Source organism: Nicotiana tomentosiformis, chromosome 7, assembly GCF_000390325.3.
Source record: "Nicotiana tomentosiformis chromosome 7, ASM39032v3, whole genome shotgun sequence".
Taxonomy (NCBI): Eukaryota; Viridiplantae; Streptophyta; class Magnoliopsida; order Solanales; family Solanaceae; genus Nicotiana; species Nicotiana tomentosiformis.
Genome location: NC_090818.1, coordinates 15042834 through 15062194, shown reverse-complemented (window position 1 = coordinate 15062194; position 19361 = coordinate 15042834). Strand labels below are relative to the sequence as shown.

Sequence of the window (19361 nt, the reverse complement as noted above, 5' to 3'; positions counted from 1 at the left end):
GCAGGTCCAAGTGAAGGGGATCAGTCAAATATGATACATGGATAGTGGCTGCTCAAAGCATATGACAGGAAACAAGAACCTGTTCCTTTCACTTGAGGACCTTAAAGGAGGTAATGTCTCCTTTGGAAATGGGAAGAAAGGTGAGATCATTGGGGTTGGAAAGGTAGGTAAGACTGATTCTCACTCTATTGAGAACGTCTACTTGATAGATGGACTGAAGTACAGTCTAAGAAGTGTATCACAATTGTGTGATAGAGGTAACATGGTAGCATTCACCTCTACCAAATGTTTTGTGATTAATCTTACCATTGACAAGATTTTTTTACAGGGAAAAAGAGTGAACAACATATATGTTGTAGATCTGTCCACCCTTTCAGAAAATGAACTCACTTGCTTAAGTGTGTTGGATAATGATCCCCTCCTTTGACACAAGAGACTTGAACATGCTAGTCTAAGTCAACTCAATAAACTAGTCTCCAAGGACTTAGTGATTGGCAAAAAATGGGTCTTCAGAAACAAACTTGATGAAGATGGAACAGTTACAAGAAACAAAGCAAGATTGGTGATTCAAGGATATAGTCAAGGGGAGGGCATAGACTATGATGAGACCTTTGCTCCTGTTACAAGATTGGAAGCAATTAGACTCCTTATAGCCTTTGCTGCTTACATAGAATTCACTCTCCATCAGATGGATGTCAAGAGTGACTTCCTCAATGGCTATCTAAAGGAAGAAGTGTTTGTTAGGCAACCTTCGGGCTTTGAAAATAAGGAATGTCCTAATCATGTGTACGAGCTTGACAGAGCACTTCATGGGCTAAAGCAAGCTCCAAGACCATGGTATGAAAGATTATTAAAAAAAATCTTGAGCATGGCTACTAGAGAGGTAAAATTAACAATACATTATTCTTGAAAGAAAAGGGTAAAGTCTCTTGGTAGTTCAGATATATGGTGATGATATAAATTTTGGAGCAACGGCTGATAAGTTAAGTAAAAACTTTGCTTAACTAATGGGGAGTGAATTTGAAATGAGTATGATGGGTGAGCTTAATTTCTTTTTAGGATTATAAATTAAACAAAATTCAAATGGAACTATGATCCATCAGCATATATATGTGAAAGAGTTGCTTAAAAGGTTTAAAATGGAAGATTCCAAAGAAATTGACACTCTTATTGCAACATGCACAAAATTAGATGTAGATGAACCAGGTTTATCTGTTGATCAGAATTTGTATAGGGGAATGCTTGGCTTTTTATTGTATCTCACTGCTAGCAGACCTGACATTGTTTTCAGTGTGGTCCTTTGTGCTAGATTTCAGGCAAATCCAAAGGAGTCTCACTTGACTGCTGTCAAGAGGATCTTGAGATACCTAAAAGGCACCACTGACCTTTGTCTATGGTATCCAAAAGGTAGTAATTTCAATCTAGTGGGATATGCTGATGCTAATTATGTAGGTTTTCTTGTGGACAGAAAGAGCACTTCAGGTTTGGCATATTTTCTTGGCTCGTGTCTTGTGTCTTGGGCCACCAAAAAGAAAAATTATGTTGCCTTATCTACTGCTGAAGGTGGGTATGTTGTTGTTGCCTCATGTTCTTCTCAATTGTTATGGATCAAACAACAATTAATGGATTTTTGAATTGATGTAGGTTGTATCCCCATATTCTGTGATAACACTAGTGCAATTAGTATGGCCAAGAACCCGGTTCATCACAAGAGAACGAAGCACATAAATGTTAGGCATCACTTTTTAAGGGACAATTATGAAAAAGGTTTGATAACTGTGGAATTCTGTTCTACTGACAAGCAAATAGTTGACATCTTTACAAAATCTCTAAGTAGATATCACGTTGAAAGGAACATGTTAGAATTAGAGATGATTAAGATCACCTAAAGGGAACCAGTTCTAACTCAAAAATTGGTTAGAAAAATTGTGAATTTTTGTATATAATTCGATTAGATTTTGCTCAGTCTCATACTTTCATCAGTATACTCTTGTGCCATGTGATAAAATGACTCGTTAAATCTCTAATGATATTATCTCTATTTTCTTGGAAAATTCAGACTTACACACGAGCTTTTTCAGTGAAAAACCTGGTTCATCAAGATTACTCAGTACGTATTCTCCACTCTGCATATTTTAAAATAATTATATTTGGAATACGATCAAGAGGAGAGTCCCATTCAATCCTAAACCCCTCGATCTTATCAGTTATGAAATGGACCTGTTTCATTCAACAGAGTCCAAACCACATTAAGTGCCTAGATTCTAGGGACACTCTTCAACGTCTTTTCAAAGTAAATTTTAGTTCGATTAGACTTCTACAAAGGCTGTCGTTACCCAATCAAACACTTTCACTTTAAATTGATTAGGCCTCAGTTGCTTCCTCACTTCTCAAGCCGTCAATAAATTCTCTCTTCTCTCATCTTCCAAAACACACACAAGCCCATTTTTCCCAAAATTTCCAAACACAGAAATGGCAAACCCTTCTGAGAATCCCTCATCACCACCCAGAGAAATCAAACCCACACCATCTATCACACCTTCAACCATGCCCATCTATAAGAAAATAAGAGTCAAGATGCTTGACCGCAAGGTTGTTGCGGGTAAAGAACAACCCAAGAAAAAGAACCCCAGAAATCTAATGAATCATTCAAGAATGCTACTGAGGGGGAAGAAACGGCTTCTTATGAAACAGAGCAGGTAACTTCTAGCTCTAAAGTTACTCCTCAAATTATTTCTAAGGTTGCTACAAATATGGAGACTAGGTTTGTTCTGGTAGGAACTATGGCGGGTGTTGAAACTACTGAGTCTAGAAAGGTTGGTGGTAAAAATAAAAAGAGAAAAGAAAAAGATTGAGGGTACTCGAAGTGTTGGGAGGGGTATGGGAAAAGGAATGGTTGATTCTTCACCCACTCATGTTGGTTTAACTAAAGAATCAGGTGTTATAGTAGTTTGGAGTAGGGAATCTGATGGAGAAGAAGAGAGTGTGAGAAAAACAGGGGGAAGTGGATCTGGAGAATCTGCTAAAGGGTTGGTCTGATTAGGAAAAAATGCTCAAGAACCTATTCCATCTGAGCAGGAAACCCTCGCAGATCTACTAAAAAGGATGAATAGCAGTTAGAATCCCAAAAAGAAAAGGATTTCAGGAGTCAAAGTTCCTGGCACTGCCAGGGCAAACAAGAAGAGAAAGGCTGTCTCTTCTAATCCTGTAGAGATTCCTCCTACAAGAGGAAGAGCTACAAGGAGTCAGAAGAAGCAGAGTGAGGCTGAACTGGAAAAGGCCTTAGAAGAAAGTAAAAGAAAAGCTGCTGCTAAAGAAAAAAAAAGGTGATTGAGCATGTTGAGGTTGTTGAAATTGACGAGATAGAACTGGTTCTTTAGGATGAAGAGGAGACAGAAGAAATGGAGGTTGTGACTCAAAAGGTAAAGAAAGTCAAGACTTCCTCAAAAAGGTTTGTTTCAAAAACAAAGTCTGTGGAGCCATCCACTTTAGCTAAAAGAACCAGGTCTGCATTGAAACCAAGAAAAGTAAAAATAGTGGAGGAAGAGGAATGGAGTGGAGAAGAAGAAGATGAATCTGATGCTGAGAAGGACAAGATGGTCAATTTTGGGAAGAGAACTATCTTGAAAGGCAGACTCCTTAGAGACTTGGAGGAGGAAGGTATGTTACTGCTGCTGGAGAAGTTACAATTGCAAGGTTGGAAGGACATAGTCCTTCAGATGGATGGAAGGCTGGCCAGAACTGAGATTGTGGAGTTCATTGCAAACTGTGAGATCAAAGATGGTAGGGTCACCAGTGTGGTAAAGGGGGTGACAATGACTTTTGATGATAAAGGACTGGGAGAGATTTTAGGTGTGCCTGGTGAAGGGTATAATGATTATAAGAAGCTCAAATGGCCAAGTCTAGAGAATCTCCCTATTGCCCTTGCCATTACTAAGAAGTTTGGTGGCAATGAAGAGGAGCTTGAGCCCAAGGCTATTTACAAAAGTGAGATGAATCCACCCCACGAAGAGGAGGCACATTGCCACATTCATGGACCTGGTCCTTATGGAATGTTTGGACAGTGGGAGGCAAATCAATTAGTCTGGATTCATCATCCAGCTTCTTGATAGGGTTCTGAATGGCAACAAAACTCACGCCATACCCTATGGCTTTATTCTCACAACTGTACTTGCATACTACAAGCTATCCATAAAGAAATGGGAATTTGGTACAAACAAGGATCATTTTGGGGCAAACACTCTAACTGCTTGTGACTATGAAGTCCAAACCACTCCTAAAGAACCTGGTTCATCCAAAAAGGTACCACTGAACAGCAAAGTGCGAACTTTGGTGCAAGAAAGTGGGGCTAAGGATGTTGAGATTAATAGACTGAAGAAGAGGTTAGCAGAGGTGGAGACTGAGAGAGATGCTCTCAGATCTGAGCTGGCAAAATAAAAGAAGAAGAATGATGACATTCTTTAGAATATGCTAAAACTGCTCCAAGTCAAAAACCAAGAACCTGGTCCTTCCTAGCCTTAAGCCTCCTAGCCTAGTGTAGATCAACCACTGACCTAGTTCGGGATTTCTTTTGCTTCTTTTGCTCATGATACAGTGTTTTTATTTCTTTTTATGCTTTGTGGTAAGATCTTATCAATCAATGAAATTTAATATTTTAGCTCTAACTGTTTGTTGATATTTCTTAGATGGCTAATATCCTTAGATTAATCGATGATATTTGACTCCATAATTACATTTGAAGTAGCCCCAGTGGCGATGAGTAATTTCAATTAAAATCTGGTTATCTAACATTATTATGCAACTTTTCGATGATGCCAAAAAAGGGAATTAGGTTGTGCTTTTACTTTGGACTGTGATGTTTATAACCTAATGAACATGGTCCTTGATGATAAGTGACTTTAAAAAGGTAAAATGTTCTAACATTTTGTTGATGTTGAGCTGAATTGAAACATGGCCTATGCTTATGAAAAGCATAAAGTTTGTCATCATTTGGGGGGGGGGGGAGAATTTGTTGACCCAAGTGAAGTTTGTTTTGAAGATTGACAAAGGAACTCAGGCTTGAACCAGGTCCATCCCCTGTGTACACAGACACGGGCAAATTCGAGCATAAGGGATGCACATGAAGGAGATAAACTTAACTTGTTATATCTGATATCTCATGATCGAAAGGGTTGCATAATTGATAAGGAGAAGGACCCCTTACTCAAAGAGAGCACTATCCAAGATAAGGGAGGAATTAGAAGTTGTGGATAACTAAAACTCTTTCACCAAGGAAGAGTAGAATTAGAACTCTAGTTATTTCTTATTCTACTCTATAAATTGCAGGATATTCTCATTCTACAGGTATGCACAAAAGCTGAAGATTAAACGTGAGTTGAGAGAAAAATAGCAAGGCATTTTGCAAACAATTCTTGTGTGATTCAAGTGTGCGAACCTGAAGCTACATGAACCAAATAGAAGAACCAGTTCCAACCGTCTGTCTTTTATTCTAGTTCAATTATTGTAGGTGTTTTCAAATTGTACCTTTCAACTTTATCTAGAAGCAATTATATTAGGTACTCTAAGTATTCAAGTTAGAGATAACTTGAAGTTGTCGCAATAGTTAGAGGTTGGTTGCTAGTTGTCGCAACAGTTAGAGGTTGGTTGCCACAATGGGATTAGAGTTAATCCTTAGGTTTACAAAGAGTTTTGTAAATGCTGTTTTGGCTCATTAATTTAGTGAAGTGTTGGGGAAAATCCTACTAAGTAGTAGGTCGGGGTTTTTTTACCTTTTGAGCCGGGTGTTTTCCACGTAAAAATACTTGTGTTCTTTACTTTCCGCATTTACTATTTCTGTAACAGTAGTATAAGGAACACTTAGAAGAATTAGGTCCTTCTATAATCAGTGCACGCAAAAATTGGACACCACACAAATCACCCCCTCTTGTGTGGCATTGAAGTATAAAACATCATTGACACAAATAAATTAGGAACTTCTTTTATTACAAATATAATGACATATAGTACATATATATCATATTCTCCTTTCAACCGAAACAAACTAATTGATAAAAATATAAGCATTCTAGAGAATTACAATACGTGTTTTCTCTTTTATTCCATTTTCTTTTTGTTTTTGCTTTTCAAGTTTTCATATTGTAATGGGATCAACTAGCACCTCAGAGATGATATCTCTCAAGTCATTTTTGGAAACAGTATAAGAATCTTCATCTTTGTATGAGAACTCCGACATCCTAGCAAGGTTGAGCACTGGCATGAGCAAAACCCTAGGTACAACTGTATGTTTTAGGCATTCTCGATTCAAATCCTTCCAACTATTATCCACTATTTTCCTAATCTCCACGTATGCTTTTTCCTTTGTGACGCCATATTCATTCATGTAACATTCGACACCTGATATATCTCCTCCTTCTTGCTCTCTCTGCATATCCATAAGAGCGACAAGCATTAGACAAAAAATGGTATGAACCCGTAATTTTAGTCTAAACTTATTTGTTCAAAAACCATTAGAATTGCTGAAAATATTGAAGTGTGACCCCATAATTCAAACAAGGTGATGGGTTCAGCGGTTGAAACCTAAGTCAATTGAAATTTCTGGATCTGCCTCTTAAGGCCTTGATCAACTATATATTAAGCTCGCACAATAACTTATATTGAACTCATAAGTACGACAAGGAATAAGCGTAGTATTAGTTAATATTCAGTGTTGAACTAAAAGCTACAAAACTTATTTCGTAATTATAATATACCTCATGTGATACAATATCATTTGATAATCTAGCAATGATAGAAGAAGCAACCAAAATTAGAGGTTCACTTGCAAGCCAGTCGTGTGCCTCCTTCGTTGCTTCATTTCCAATGCCTAACCAAGAGAGAGTCACAAGACATGGGGTATTGCTAGATCGAATTCCATTTTTCACATACTGTTCCATTGTTGGGACGTTATTTCCATGATACCATTTAGCCTCTTGAAAATATGCATTTATCAACTTTTTCATCTGAAAGAATATAATTAAGAGCACATACTCGTGAATTCTCATAAAAAATTTAATTCGGTAGATTATCTAAATAACTATTTGCTACAAATTAATTTACCTCAGCTATGGAATATTTAACTTGAAATGAGTTGTTTTCCTTTGCCAACTCTTTCTCAATTTCAATGTAAACATCTAGAAGAGCTAGGTAATAAAGCTTCATATATGACGGTAACTGTTCTGAAACATCGTCAATGTTGCACCTACATTTAAATATAGGTAAGATTTTTCATGAAATTTCTTATTTAGCGTACACATTACTACATGGGAAAATAAAAGCTAAGTTGTTAATGTTAAGAAAAGAAAAAAGAAATACCTTTCTATTGCATTTGTTAGGAGAGTTAGTTCGTCTATTGTTCCATAGGTATCATAGATATCATCAGCAATAGAAATGAAGCATAACACTTAGGTGTTCATGCTGTTTCTTTTCCCATTCATTGGCTCCCTGTGCGAGTAAATAAAGAGTATAACTTTTTTTTATATCTTTGTGCTCTAAATTATTTATTGTTGAGACACAATTATGTAAATAAAAGTGTTTACTCTAACAACAGTTCAAACTTTTAGACGAGATGGTTACAAACTTCAATATGGTATAAGAACAGTCAGAGATCGTGAGTTCATCTCACTGACACTCAATATCGGAAAAAATATTATGTGCTTGACCCATGAAAAAGAATTAAATCCGCACATGGGGGACATGTTGCGACACAATTAAATAAATAAAAACATGTTATTTCTAACAATTTAAAATTTTAGATGAGATGGTTACACACTTCGACATATACAAATAGAAAGAAATCTTTCTGTGGGATTACATGTATTCTAAGATGGATCAACAGAACTGCTTCAACTGAAAATAAATGAACAAAGGCATCGCTAGTAGTGTGTTAAAAACAAGAAGAATATGCAAAACAAAAAAAAGAAAAAAAGAAATCTTTCTCCAGCATTACCATCCATTTTTTCTCTAATCGAATCATGTAAATCTTGTCTTTTCTTGTTTTTTAAAATTTATTATTTTTTCTCTTTTAAATATTTTTTCCTTCCATTGACACGATTCCCAACAGATCCTTCTTTTAGAATACTATGTATGTATCTATGTATCTATCTATCTATCTATATTTATACTATTAAAAGCACAAAGTCTTTTAACGAAATATCGTTCGTCTTTTTTATCCTTTACAAGTACATTTTAAGTTGCATAAAATTGTAAATATAACTAAAGTTTATTTTTTACAAAATGATAAAAAGGAAAAAGAAGAAGAGAACAAGTGGGAAACTTTTTCTTCAATTAATATCCCTAACGAACAGTGATTGATGTTGGCTTAAAGGGAAAAAAGAATAGAAAACTTATTACTATTTAATACCAGCATTAAAGTGAGATCAAAATTGCGTAGGTTCAAAAGGAAAAAAAAGGAAGAAGAGAGAATAATACGGAAACTACTATTTAATATCCTTATTAAAGAGCATTAAAAAAAGGTCGTCAATTTGCATTATTTTGCTTTGTTATTGTTGAAATTAAAGTTGTAAATAGTTGTACATTTCTGTATTTATGTAGTACGCTTCTAGAACTCACAGAAGGACCCATGAAGTCAATACCCCACACTTCAAAGACATCAATCTCCAATTTGGTAGTGAGAGGCATTTCATTCTTCTTCGAGATTACACTTGCCCGTTGGCATTCATCACATCTTTTCACCATATCACTTGCATCTTTGTAAAGAGTGGGCTAATAAAAATCACAACTTAGCACATTAGCTGCCGTTCTCGCTCTGCCATGGTGACCACCATAAGGCGAAGAATGGCAAGCCTCAAGAATAACATCTTACTCTTCATCTGGTACACATCTTCTAATTACCCCATCCGTGCAAATTTGGAAGAGGTAAGGCTCGTCCGAATAATAGTCTTGACAATCCCGTTTGAGCTTCTTCCTTCGATTTGAAGAGACCTTATCAGGGATGATTCCACACAAAAGGAAGTTTGCTAGATAGACGAACCATGGCACATCCTTCATTGAAATAGGCAAGAGTTGCTCATCAGGGAAGGAGTCATTGATTTCAAGGCCATCATGGGGCCTTCCCTCCTCCTCCAAATGAGACAAGTGGTCCGCCACTTGATTTTCACTCCCTTTTCGATCTTGGATGTCAATATCAAACTCTTGCAACAATAGCACCGTGATGACCCAAAATATCATCTTTAAATTTAATAAGTAATTATGTGTTCTAAAACCTCGAAAAGCACTAATTATCATTTCTCGACTCGCGTGCGTAGTCCGTAAAATTTTCTGAAAAGTTTTTATGTGAAAAATTGATTAAAATGTAAAATAAAGTCTTAAAACTCAATTGAGTTAACTTTGATCAACATTTTGAGCAAACGGACCCGGATCAGTATTTTGACAATTCCGATAGCTCCGTATCGTGATTTGGAACAGGGGCGTGTGCCCAAAATTTAATTTTGAGGTCCTTAGCTCAAGTTATAACCATTTAACGGAAACTAGTAATTCAAAGGCTAAAGATTTTCAAGTTTGACCACGGGGTTGACTTTTTGATATCAGAGCCGGAATCCGATTCTGAGAATTTGAATAGCTCTGTTATGTCATTTAGGACTTGTGTGCCAAATTTGAAGTCATTCCGGATTCATTTAATATGTTTTGGCACGAGATTTGCAAATTGAAAAGTTTAAAACTCTTAAGTTCTAATCGGGGTGTGAATTGTAATTTCAGCGTTGTTTGACGTGATATTAGACCCTGAGTAAGTACGTATTATGTTACGGTACTTATTGGTATATTCGGACGGGGTCCCGAGTACCCCGAGTGTGATTCGGATCGAATTGTGAACTTAAGCCAATTCTGGAAATTTCTGCCTCTGATGTAATCGCACCTACGAGGGTCTTGGCCGTAGGTGCGATGCCGCAGGTGCGGCGGAATTGCGCAGATGCGGGACTGGGCTGGCCTGGGGTCTTCGCAGGTGTGACCATTTTGCGAAGAAGCGGATGTCGCAGGTGCAACAGGAATGTCCGCAGATGCAGAACTTCACCTGGCAGCCTGGCATCGCAAATGCGAGCCTTGTCTCGCAAATGCAAGTCCACAGATGTGGAACTTTTATCCGCAGATACGAAAATGACTGGGCAGAGCTCATAAATTCGGAAGTCGCCATTTTTACTCATATTTGAGTTTTAAGTCTCGGATTTGGGTGATTTCAAGAGGGATTTTCACGACTTTGAATTGGGTAAGTGTTCTATAACTAAAAGTGATTATATTTCACAAATCCATATCTATATTCATCATTTATTTCGGATTTAGATGGAAGAAATTGGAATTTTTGTAAAACTTTCCAAAAACGAAAATTTAAGATTTGAAGGTCCATTTGACATCGGAATTTGATAAATTTTATTTGGTTGGACACGTATCGAAACGGGTGTTCGGATTTCATACGTTTTTTCGAGATTCGATATGTGGGTCCCGCTGTCGCATATTTAAATGAAATTCGATTTTTATCTGGAAAATTAGTAAATTCATATGGATTTAATTTCTATGATTCGTATTGAGTATATCGAATTGTTTGTTAATAGATTTGAAGCTTTTGGAGATAAATTTAAAAGGAAAAGTTGTGGTCGAGTAATTGAATGGAATTTACAATGCGAGGTAAGTGTCGTGGTTAACCTTGACTTGAGGGAATAGAACCCTTAAATTATTTATTATGTGAATTGCATATGAACGACGTATAGGCAAGGTGACGAGTGTCTATACGTCGTCGAATTAATTATTTGCATAATTATTTGAAAATAATAAATCATTTTAAATCATGAATGAATTATTATATTAATTGTTTCACTCATAATTCCTTGTCAAATATTAATTCTTGAATTCCTGTAATAAATTCTACATGCTTATTTGAATTATGTGCATTAATTTCTACTTGACATTTAATATATTAAATATTAAACTACCTATTTTCTCCCTGATTTCCATAATAAATTGTTATTTGTCATTGTTTGTTTCATAATTATTGTATGCTTGTTGTCTTAAAAGTTTATATTAATTGTTGCATATATTAGGGAAATTTCTTCTTTAAGAATTGGTAAATGAATATATTGGAGGAGCGGGTTGCACGCCGCAACAGAATTGATCGAAATGAATATAAATGAGGATCGGGTTGCACGTCGCAACAGACTTATTAAAAGTCCATATTGGATGATCGGGTTGCACGCCACAACAGACTTATTTAAAAGTCGATATATATAAATATATTGGGGGATCGGGTTGCACGCCGAAACAGACTTGATTAAAATGAATATAATGGAGGAGCGGGTTGCACGCCTCAAACAAATGGAATATGAATATATTGTGAGAGCGGGTTGCACGCTGCAACGAAAATTGATAGAAATGATAATTGGTTATGACTGTTGGGTTGGCTTCAATTATTATAAATGAGTTATCTGATTTATTTCTATTATTTATTGTTGTTACTAATATTGTGTACAATTTAAAGTAAGTGACCCGCCTTAGCCTCGTCTCTACTTTGTCGAGGTTAGGCTCAGCACTTACCAGTACATGGGGTCGGTTGTACTGATACTATATTCTGCACTTCTTGTGCAGATTTCGAAGTTGGTCCCAGCGGCGTATCATAGACTTGCTCGGATTTCAGCTACTAGAGGAGACTTGAGGTATAACTGCACGGCGTCCGCAGTTTCTGAAGTCCCAATCTACTTTGCTTTAGTTGTGTGTTTATTTTCAGATAGCTTTATCTTATTCAGCCCCTTATTTGTATTATTCTAGAAGCTCGTGCACTTGTGACACCAATTCTGGGATGGTATTTAGACACCGTTATTTTTATGGATTATTCACTACATTTTAGACTTTACTTCCGCAATTGTTATTTGTTATTAATAAATTTAAATTTTAAAAAAAAATGAATAATATTATTCTAACGTTGGCTTTCCTAGCAAGTGAAATGTTAGGCGCCATCACGGTCCGAAGGTGGAAATTTCGGGTCGTGATAGTTGGTATCAGAGCAGTAGGTTACATAGGTCTCACTAGTCACGAGCAAGCTTAGTAGAGTCTGAAGGATCGGTACGGAGACATCTGTACTTATCTCTTAGAGGCTATAAATTTTAGGTATAATATCACTTCTTTCTTATTTTGTCGTGCGAATTTATTCTACCATCGATGATTGAATCATTCTACTCTTATTCTCTCGCAGATGGTGAGAACACGTAATACCTCTACCGATGGACAGGGACTAGAGCCCCAGGTGGCAACTATGGCCAGGGGTAGAGGTCGAGGCCGAGGTCGTGCTAGAGGCCGAGGCAGAGGCAGAGGTAGAGCTCAGTCAAGAGCTCGAGCAGCTGCACCTGTTATAGAACCTCAGGTGGATCTTGGGGAGGAAGTTCCAGTTCATAATGTACCAGTTGGACCAATTCAGGTCCCGGAAGGATTCATAGCCATTCCAGTACTTCAGGACGCTCTAGTCCGTTTGGTAAGTCTTATAGAGGGTGTGGCCAAGAATGGTACATTTCCAGTGGCACCAGCCTTCTCGCAGGCTGGGGGAGGAGCACAAACTCCCACTACACCCGCTCCGGAGCAGATGGCTCCCCAGAATCAGGCTCCAACAGCCCCGCTAGTTGGGGTAGTTCAGCCAGTTGTTGCGGCACAGACCGGTGATAGGCCCGCCATGTCTTTTGAGGCCTTATTGAGACTGGATAAGTTAACTAAGCTCTTTCCAGTTCACTTTAGTGGTACACCTTCTGAGGACCCACAGGATTATCTTGAACGCTGCCACGAAGTGTTGCGGAACATGGGTATAGTTGAGACCAATGGGGTTGATTTTGCTGTATTTTAGATGACGGGTTCCGCCAAGAAGTGGTGGAGATATTATACATTGACCCGACAAGTCGGATCTCCTGAACTTACCTGGGAGCAGTTCTCTCAGCTATTTCTGGAGAAGTTCCCCCTTATCACACTGAGAGAGGAATTCCGCAAGCAATTTGAGCGTCTACAGCAGGGCAGTATAACTGTTACTCAGTACGAGTCCCATTTTGTGGATTTGACCCGTCATGCTCTCCTTTTACTACCTACGGAGGGAGAGAGATTGAGGAGGTTTATTGAGGGACTCACTCACCCTATCAAACTTCATATGGCCAAGGATACCGGAAGTGAGATTTTTTTTCAGGCGGCTACTAATGTCGCAAGGAGGATCGAGATAGTTCTTGCACAGGAGAGAGGGCAGAGGTCTGATAAGAGGCCTCGTTAGTTCGGTAGTTTCGGTGGTGCCTCGTCTGGAGGCAGGGATAATTTTGGTAGGGGTCATCCTCCCAGACCATTTTATTCAGCACTTCATGCATCTCCCGGTGCTTCAGGGAGTCACGGTCCTATTATGCCTTACTATGAACAGCCAGCATTTAGTGCACATTCAGCTCCTATCAGTGCACCACCACTCCAGAGTTACTACAGTGGTTATCTGGCCCATTTGGGTCAGCTTCAGCTTCAGCAACCACGGCATCAGGATGGGTGTTATGAGTGTGGGAACATTGGTCACATTTCCTAGATTGGCAAGTAACAGATCTTGGCAAAATTCTCGTGCTATCATACCGGCACTGGTTGCTTCACCGCCTGCTCAACCAGCTAGAGGTAGGGGTCAGGTAGCTAGAGGTAGAGGTCAGGCCATTAGAGGTGGAGGTCATGCCATTAAAGGTGGAGGTCAGACCGTTTGATGTGGAGGCCAGCCAGTTAGAGGTCGTCCCAGGGATGCAGTTTAGAGTTGTGGGGCCCAGCCCCGATTTTATGCTTTTCCAGCTAGACTTGAGGCCGAGTCATCTAAAGCTGAGATCACAGGTATTATTCCAGTTTGCCATAGAGATGGGTCAGTTATATTTGATCCAGGATCTACTTATTCCTATGTGTCCTCCTATTTTACTTCATATTTGGTTGTGCCTAGTGATTCTCTGAGTGCTTTTATGTGTGTATCTACACCAGTGGGAGACTCTGTTTTAGTAGATCATGTATATCGTTCGTGTGTGGTTACTATTGGTAATCTTGAGACTAGTGTGGATCTTCTACTTCTTGATATAGTAGATTTTGATGTCATCTTGGGTATGGATTGGTTGTCCCCTTATCATGATATATTGGATTGTCATGCCAAGATAGTGACCCTAGTTATACCGGGGTTACCTCGGTTAGAGTGGAAAGGAACTCCTGGTCATTCTGCCCACAAGGTTATTTCTTATATGAAAGCTCGGCGTATAGTAGAGAAAGGGTGTCTAGCCTATTTGGCTTATATTGGCGATCCCAGTGCGGATGTTCCGTCTATGGACCCAGTACCAGTTGTTCGTGAATTTCCAGAAGTATTTCCGGTGGATTTGCCGAGGATGCCACCCGATAGAGATATTGACTTCTGTATTGATTTGGCTCCGAGCACTCAGCCTATTTCTATTCCACCATACCGTATGGCCCCGCCAGAGTTGAAAGAATTGAAAGAGCAGTTATAAGACTTGCTTGATCAGGGATTCATTAGACCTAGTGTCTCACCCTGGGGTGCACCAGTATTATTTGTAAAGAATAAAGATGGCTCTATGTGGATGCGTATAGATTATCGGCAGTTGAACAAGGCCACTATCAAAAACAAATATCTGCTGCCAAGAATTGATGACTTATTTGATCAGCTTCAAGGTGCCAAGGTATTTTCGAAGTTCGATTTGAGGTCTGGTTACCATCAGTTGACGATTAGGGCATCTGATGTCCCTAAAACAGCTTTTCGGACTCGGTATTGCCATTATGAATTCCTAGTGATGTCATTTGGGTTGACAAATGCCCCAGCAACATTTATGGATTTGATGAATCGGGTGTTCAAGCCTTATTTGGATTCTTTTGTGGTTGTATTCATTGATGATATCTTGATTTACTCTAGCAATCAAGAGAAGCATGAGCAGCATCTTCGAAGTGTGCTTCACACTTTGAAGAATAATCAGTTATATGCCATGTTTTCAAAATGTGAGTTTTGGTTAGACTCAGTTGCCTTTTGGGGGCATGTTGTATCGGCAGAAGGCATAAAGGTGGATCATAAGAAGATTGAGGCTGTTCAGAATTGGCCTAGACCTACTTCAGTTATAGAGATCCGGAGTTTCTTGGGTTTAGCAGGTTACTATCGTCGGTTCGTGGAAGGGTTTTCATCTATAGCAAACCCATTGACCAGACTGACCCGGAAAGGTGTCCTATTCAGATGGTCAGACGAGTGTGAGTTAAGTTTTCAGAAACTCAAGACTGCTTTGACTACAGTGCTAGTGTTGGTATTACCCACATGTTCAGGATCGTATATGGTATATTGTGATGTATCTCACATTAGGCTTGATGCAGTATTAATGCAAGATGGCCGGGTGATTGCATATGCATCGTGGCAGTTGAAGGTTCACGAGAAGAATTATCCTGTTCATGACTTAGAACTGGAAGCCATTGTTCATGCGCTGAAGATTTGGAGGCATTACCTCTACAGTGTCTCATGTGAGGTATTTACTGATCATCGTAGCCTTCAGTACCTGTTCAAACAAAAAGATCTTAATTCGAGGCAGAGAAGATGGTTGAAGTTGTTCAAAGACTATGATATTACCATTTTGTATTACCCCGGAAAGGCCAATGTGGTGGCCGATTCTTTGAGTAGAAAGGTTGTGAGTATGGGCAGTCTTGCATATATTCCGGTTGGTGAGAGGCCATTAGCTGCAGATGTTCAGACTTTGGCTAATTAGTTCATGAGATTAGATGTTTCAGAACCCAGTCGGTTTCTAGCTTGCACAGTCGCTCAGTCTTCTTTATATGAGCGCATAAGAGAGAGACAGTATGATGATCCTCATTTACTTGTCCTTAAGGACACGGTGCGGCACGGTGATGCCAAACAGTTTGTTGTGGGGAAAGATGGAGTTCTTCGAAAGCAAGGTCATATTTTTGTGCCTAATGTGTATGGGCTTCGTAAATTAATTCTTGAAGAGACACACAGTTCCAGGTATTCTATTCATCCAGGTACCTCCAAAATGTATCAAGATTTGCGGCAACATTATTTGTAGAGGAGAATGAAAAAGGATATAGTTGCATGTGTAGCTCGGTGTCTAAATTGTCAGTAAGTTAAATACGAGCATCAGAGACCTGGAAGTTTTCTTCAGAAGTTAGAAATTCCTGAATGGAAATGGGAGCGTATCATTATGAATTTTTTTGTTGGACTCCCATGGACTCAGAGAAAGTTTGACGCAGTTTGGTTCATTGTGGACAGGTTAACCAAATCAACACATTTCATTCCAATGGCAGTTACCTATTTTTCAAAAAGGTTAGCTGAAATTTACATTCGTGAGATTGTCCGCCTTCACGGTGTGCCCGTGTCTATTATTTCAGATCGAGGTACGCAATTTACCTCACATTTTTGGAGGGCTGTACAGCGTGAGTTAGGCACGCGGGTGGAGTTGAGTACAATATTTCATCCACAGACAGACGGACAGTCAGAGCGCGCTATTCAGATATTGGAAGATATGCTCCACGCTTGTGTTATAGATTTTGGAGGTTCTTGGGATCATTTCTTGCTATGTGCGGAGTTTGCTTATAATAATAGCTATCAGTCGAACATTCAGATGGCTCCATATGAGGCATTATATGGAAGGCGATGTTGATCACCAGTTGGTTGGTTTGAACCGGGAGAGGCTCGGTTGTTGGGTACCGATTTGGTACAGGATGCCTTGGATAAGGTCAAGATTATTCAGGATCGACTTCGCACAGCTTAGTCTAGGAAAAAGAGTTATGCCGACCATAAAGTTCGTGATATTGCATTTATGTTTGGAGAAAGAATATTTCTCTGGGTTTTACCTAAGAAAGGTGTAATGAGGTTCGGAAAGAAGGGCAAGTTAAGCCCTAGGTATATCGGACCCTTTGAAATTCTTGAAAGGGTGGGTGAAGTAGCCTACAGCCTTGCATTACCACCTGGTTTATCAACGGTTCATCCGGTGTTCCATGTGTCTATGCTCTGAAAATATCATGGTGATCCGTCCCATGTGTTAGATTTCAGCTCAGTCCAATTGGACAAAGATTTGACATACGAGGAGGAGCCAGTGGCTATTCTAGCCCGGCAGGTCCGACAGTTGAGGTCTAAGAGTTAACCTTCAATTCGAGTGCAATGGAGAGGTCAGCCGGTAGAGGCATCTACCTGGGAGTCCGAGTCGTACATGCAAAGTAAATATCCACACTTATTTACCAGCTCAGGTACTTTTTCTAACTCCGTTCGAGGACGAACGTTTTTTTAGAGGTGGAGAATATGATGACCCCAAATGTCATCTTTAAATTTAATAAGTAATTCTGTGTTCTAAAACCTCGAAAAGCCCTAATTATCATTCCTCGACTCGCGTGCGCAGTCCGTAAAATTTTCAGAAAGTTTTTATGTGAAAAATGGATTACAATTTGAAATTAAGCCTTAAAACTCAATTGAGTTGACTTTGGTCAACATTTTGAGCAAACAGACCCGGATCAGTGTTTTGACAGTTTCGGTAGCTCCGTATCGTGATTTGGGACTTGTGCGTATGGCCAAAATTTAATTTGGAGGTCCCTAGCTCAAGTTATGACCATTTAACGAAAACTAGTAATTCAAAGGCTAATGATTTCCAAGTATGACCACGGGGTTGACTTTTTGATATCGAGCCGGAATCTGATTCTGAAAATTTGAATAGCTCTGTTATGTCATTTAGGACTTGTGTGCAAAATTTAAAGTCATTCCAGATTTATTTAATATGTTTTGACACGAGATTTGCAAATTGAAAAGTTTAAAACTCTTAAGTTCTAATCGGGGTGTGAATTGTAATTCCAGCGTTGTTTGACGTGATATTAGACCCCGAGTAAGTCCGTATTATGTTACGGGACTTATTGGTATATTCGAACGGGGTCTTGAGTACCCCAAGTGTGATTCGGATCGAAATCGGATCAAATTGTGAACTTAAGCCAATTCTTGAAATTTCTGCCTTTGATGTAATCGCACCTTCGAGGGTCTTGGGCAAAGGTGCGTTGCCGTAGGTGCGGCGGGATTGCGTAGATGCGGGACTGTGCTGGCCTGGGGTCTTCGCAGGTGCGGCCATTTTGCGTAGAAGTGGATGTCGCAGGTGCGACAGGAATGTCCGCAGATGCAAAACTTCACTTGGCAGCCTGGCATCGCAAATGCGAGTCCGCAAATGCAGAACTTTTATCTGCATATGCGAAAATGACTAGGCAGAGCCCATAAATTCGGAAGTCGCAATTTTTACTCATTTTTGAGTTTTAAGTTTCGGATTTGGGCGATTTCAAGGGGGATTTTCACGACTTTGAATTGGGTAAGTGTTCTATAACCAAAAGTGATTATATTTCACAAATCCATGTCTATATTCATCATTTATTTCAGATTTAGATGGAAGAAGTTGTAATTTTTGTAAAACTTTCCAAAAAACAAAAATTTAAGATTTGAAGGTCCATTTGACATCGGAATTTGATAAATTTTATATGGTTGGACTCGTATCGGAACGGGTATTCGGATTTTGTATGTTTTTCTGGGATTTGAGACGTGGGTCCCACTGTCGAATATTTAAATAAATTTCAAATTTTTATCTGGAAAATTAGTAAATTCATATGGATTTAATTCCAATGATTCGTATTGAGTATATCGAATTGTTTGTAAATAGATTTGAAGCTTTTGGAGACAAATTTAAAAGGAAAAGTTGTGGTCGAGTTATTGATTGGAATTTGCAAAGCGAGGTTAGTGTCGTGGTTAACCTTGACTTGAGGGAATAGAACCCTTAAACTATTTGTTATGTGAAATGCATGTGAACGACGTATAGGCGAGGTGACGAGTGTCTACACGTCGTCAAATTAATTGTTTGCATATTTACTTGAAAATTTATAAATTATTTTAAATCATGAATTAATTATTATAATAATTGTTTCTCTCATATTCTTTGTCAAATATTAATTCTTAAATTCTTATATTAATTGTTACATCTTATTTGAATATGTGTATTAATTGCTACTTGACATTTAGCGTATTAAACATTAAACTACCTATTTTCTCTCTGATTTCCATAATAAATTGCTATTTGTCATTGTTTGTTTCATAATTAAATCATAATTATTCTATGCTTGTTTCCTTAAAATTTTATATTAATTGTTGCATCTATCGGGGAAATTTCTTCTTTAAGAATTGGTAAATGAATATATTGGAGGAGCGGATTGCACGCCGCAACAGAATTGATCGAAATGAATATATATGAGGATCGGGTTGCACGCCGCAATAAACTTATTAAAAGTCCATATTGAAGGATCGGGTTGCACGCCGCAACAGACTT

General features: G+C 38.7%; 1 protein-coding gene across 1 annotated transcript; it reads right to left on the bottom strand.

The window, feature by feature from the left end:
• Positions 1–6101: 6101 nt before the first annotated feature.
• LOC117280489 (sesquiterpene synthase 15-like) lies at positions 6102–7252 on the bottom strand. The gene is made up of 3 exons (XM_070179825.1): positions 7096–7252; positions 6750–6998; positions 6102–6421 (listed from the first exon to the last, which is right to left on the bottom strand). The coding sequence occupies exons 1-3, from the start codon at positions 7195–7197 to the stop codon at positions 6131–6133; spliced, it is 642 nt and encodes a 213-aa protein (XP_070035926.1). The 5' UTR covers positions 7198–7252; the 3' UTR covers positions 6102–6130.
• Between the last annotated feature and the right edge of the window lie 12109 nt (positions 7253–19361).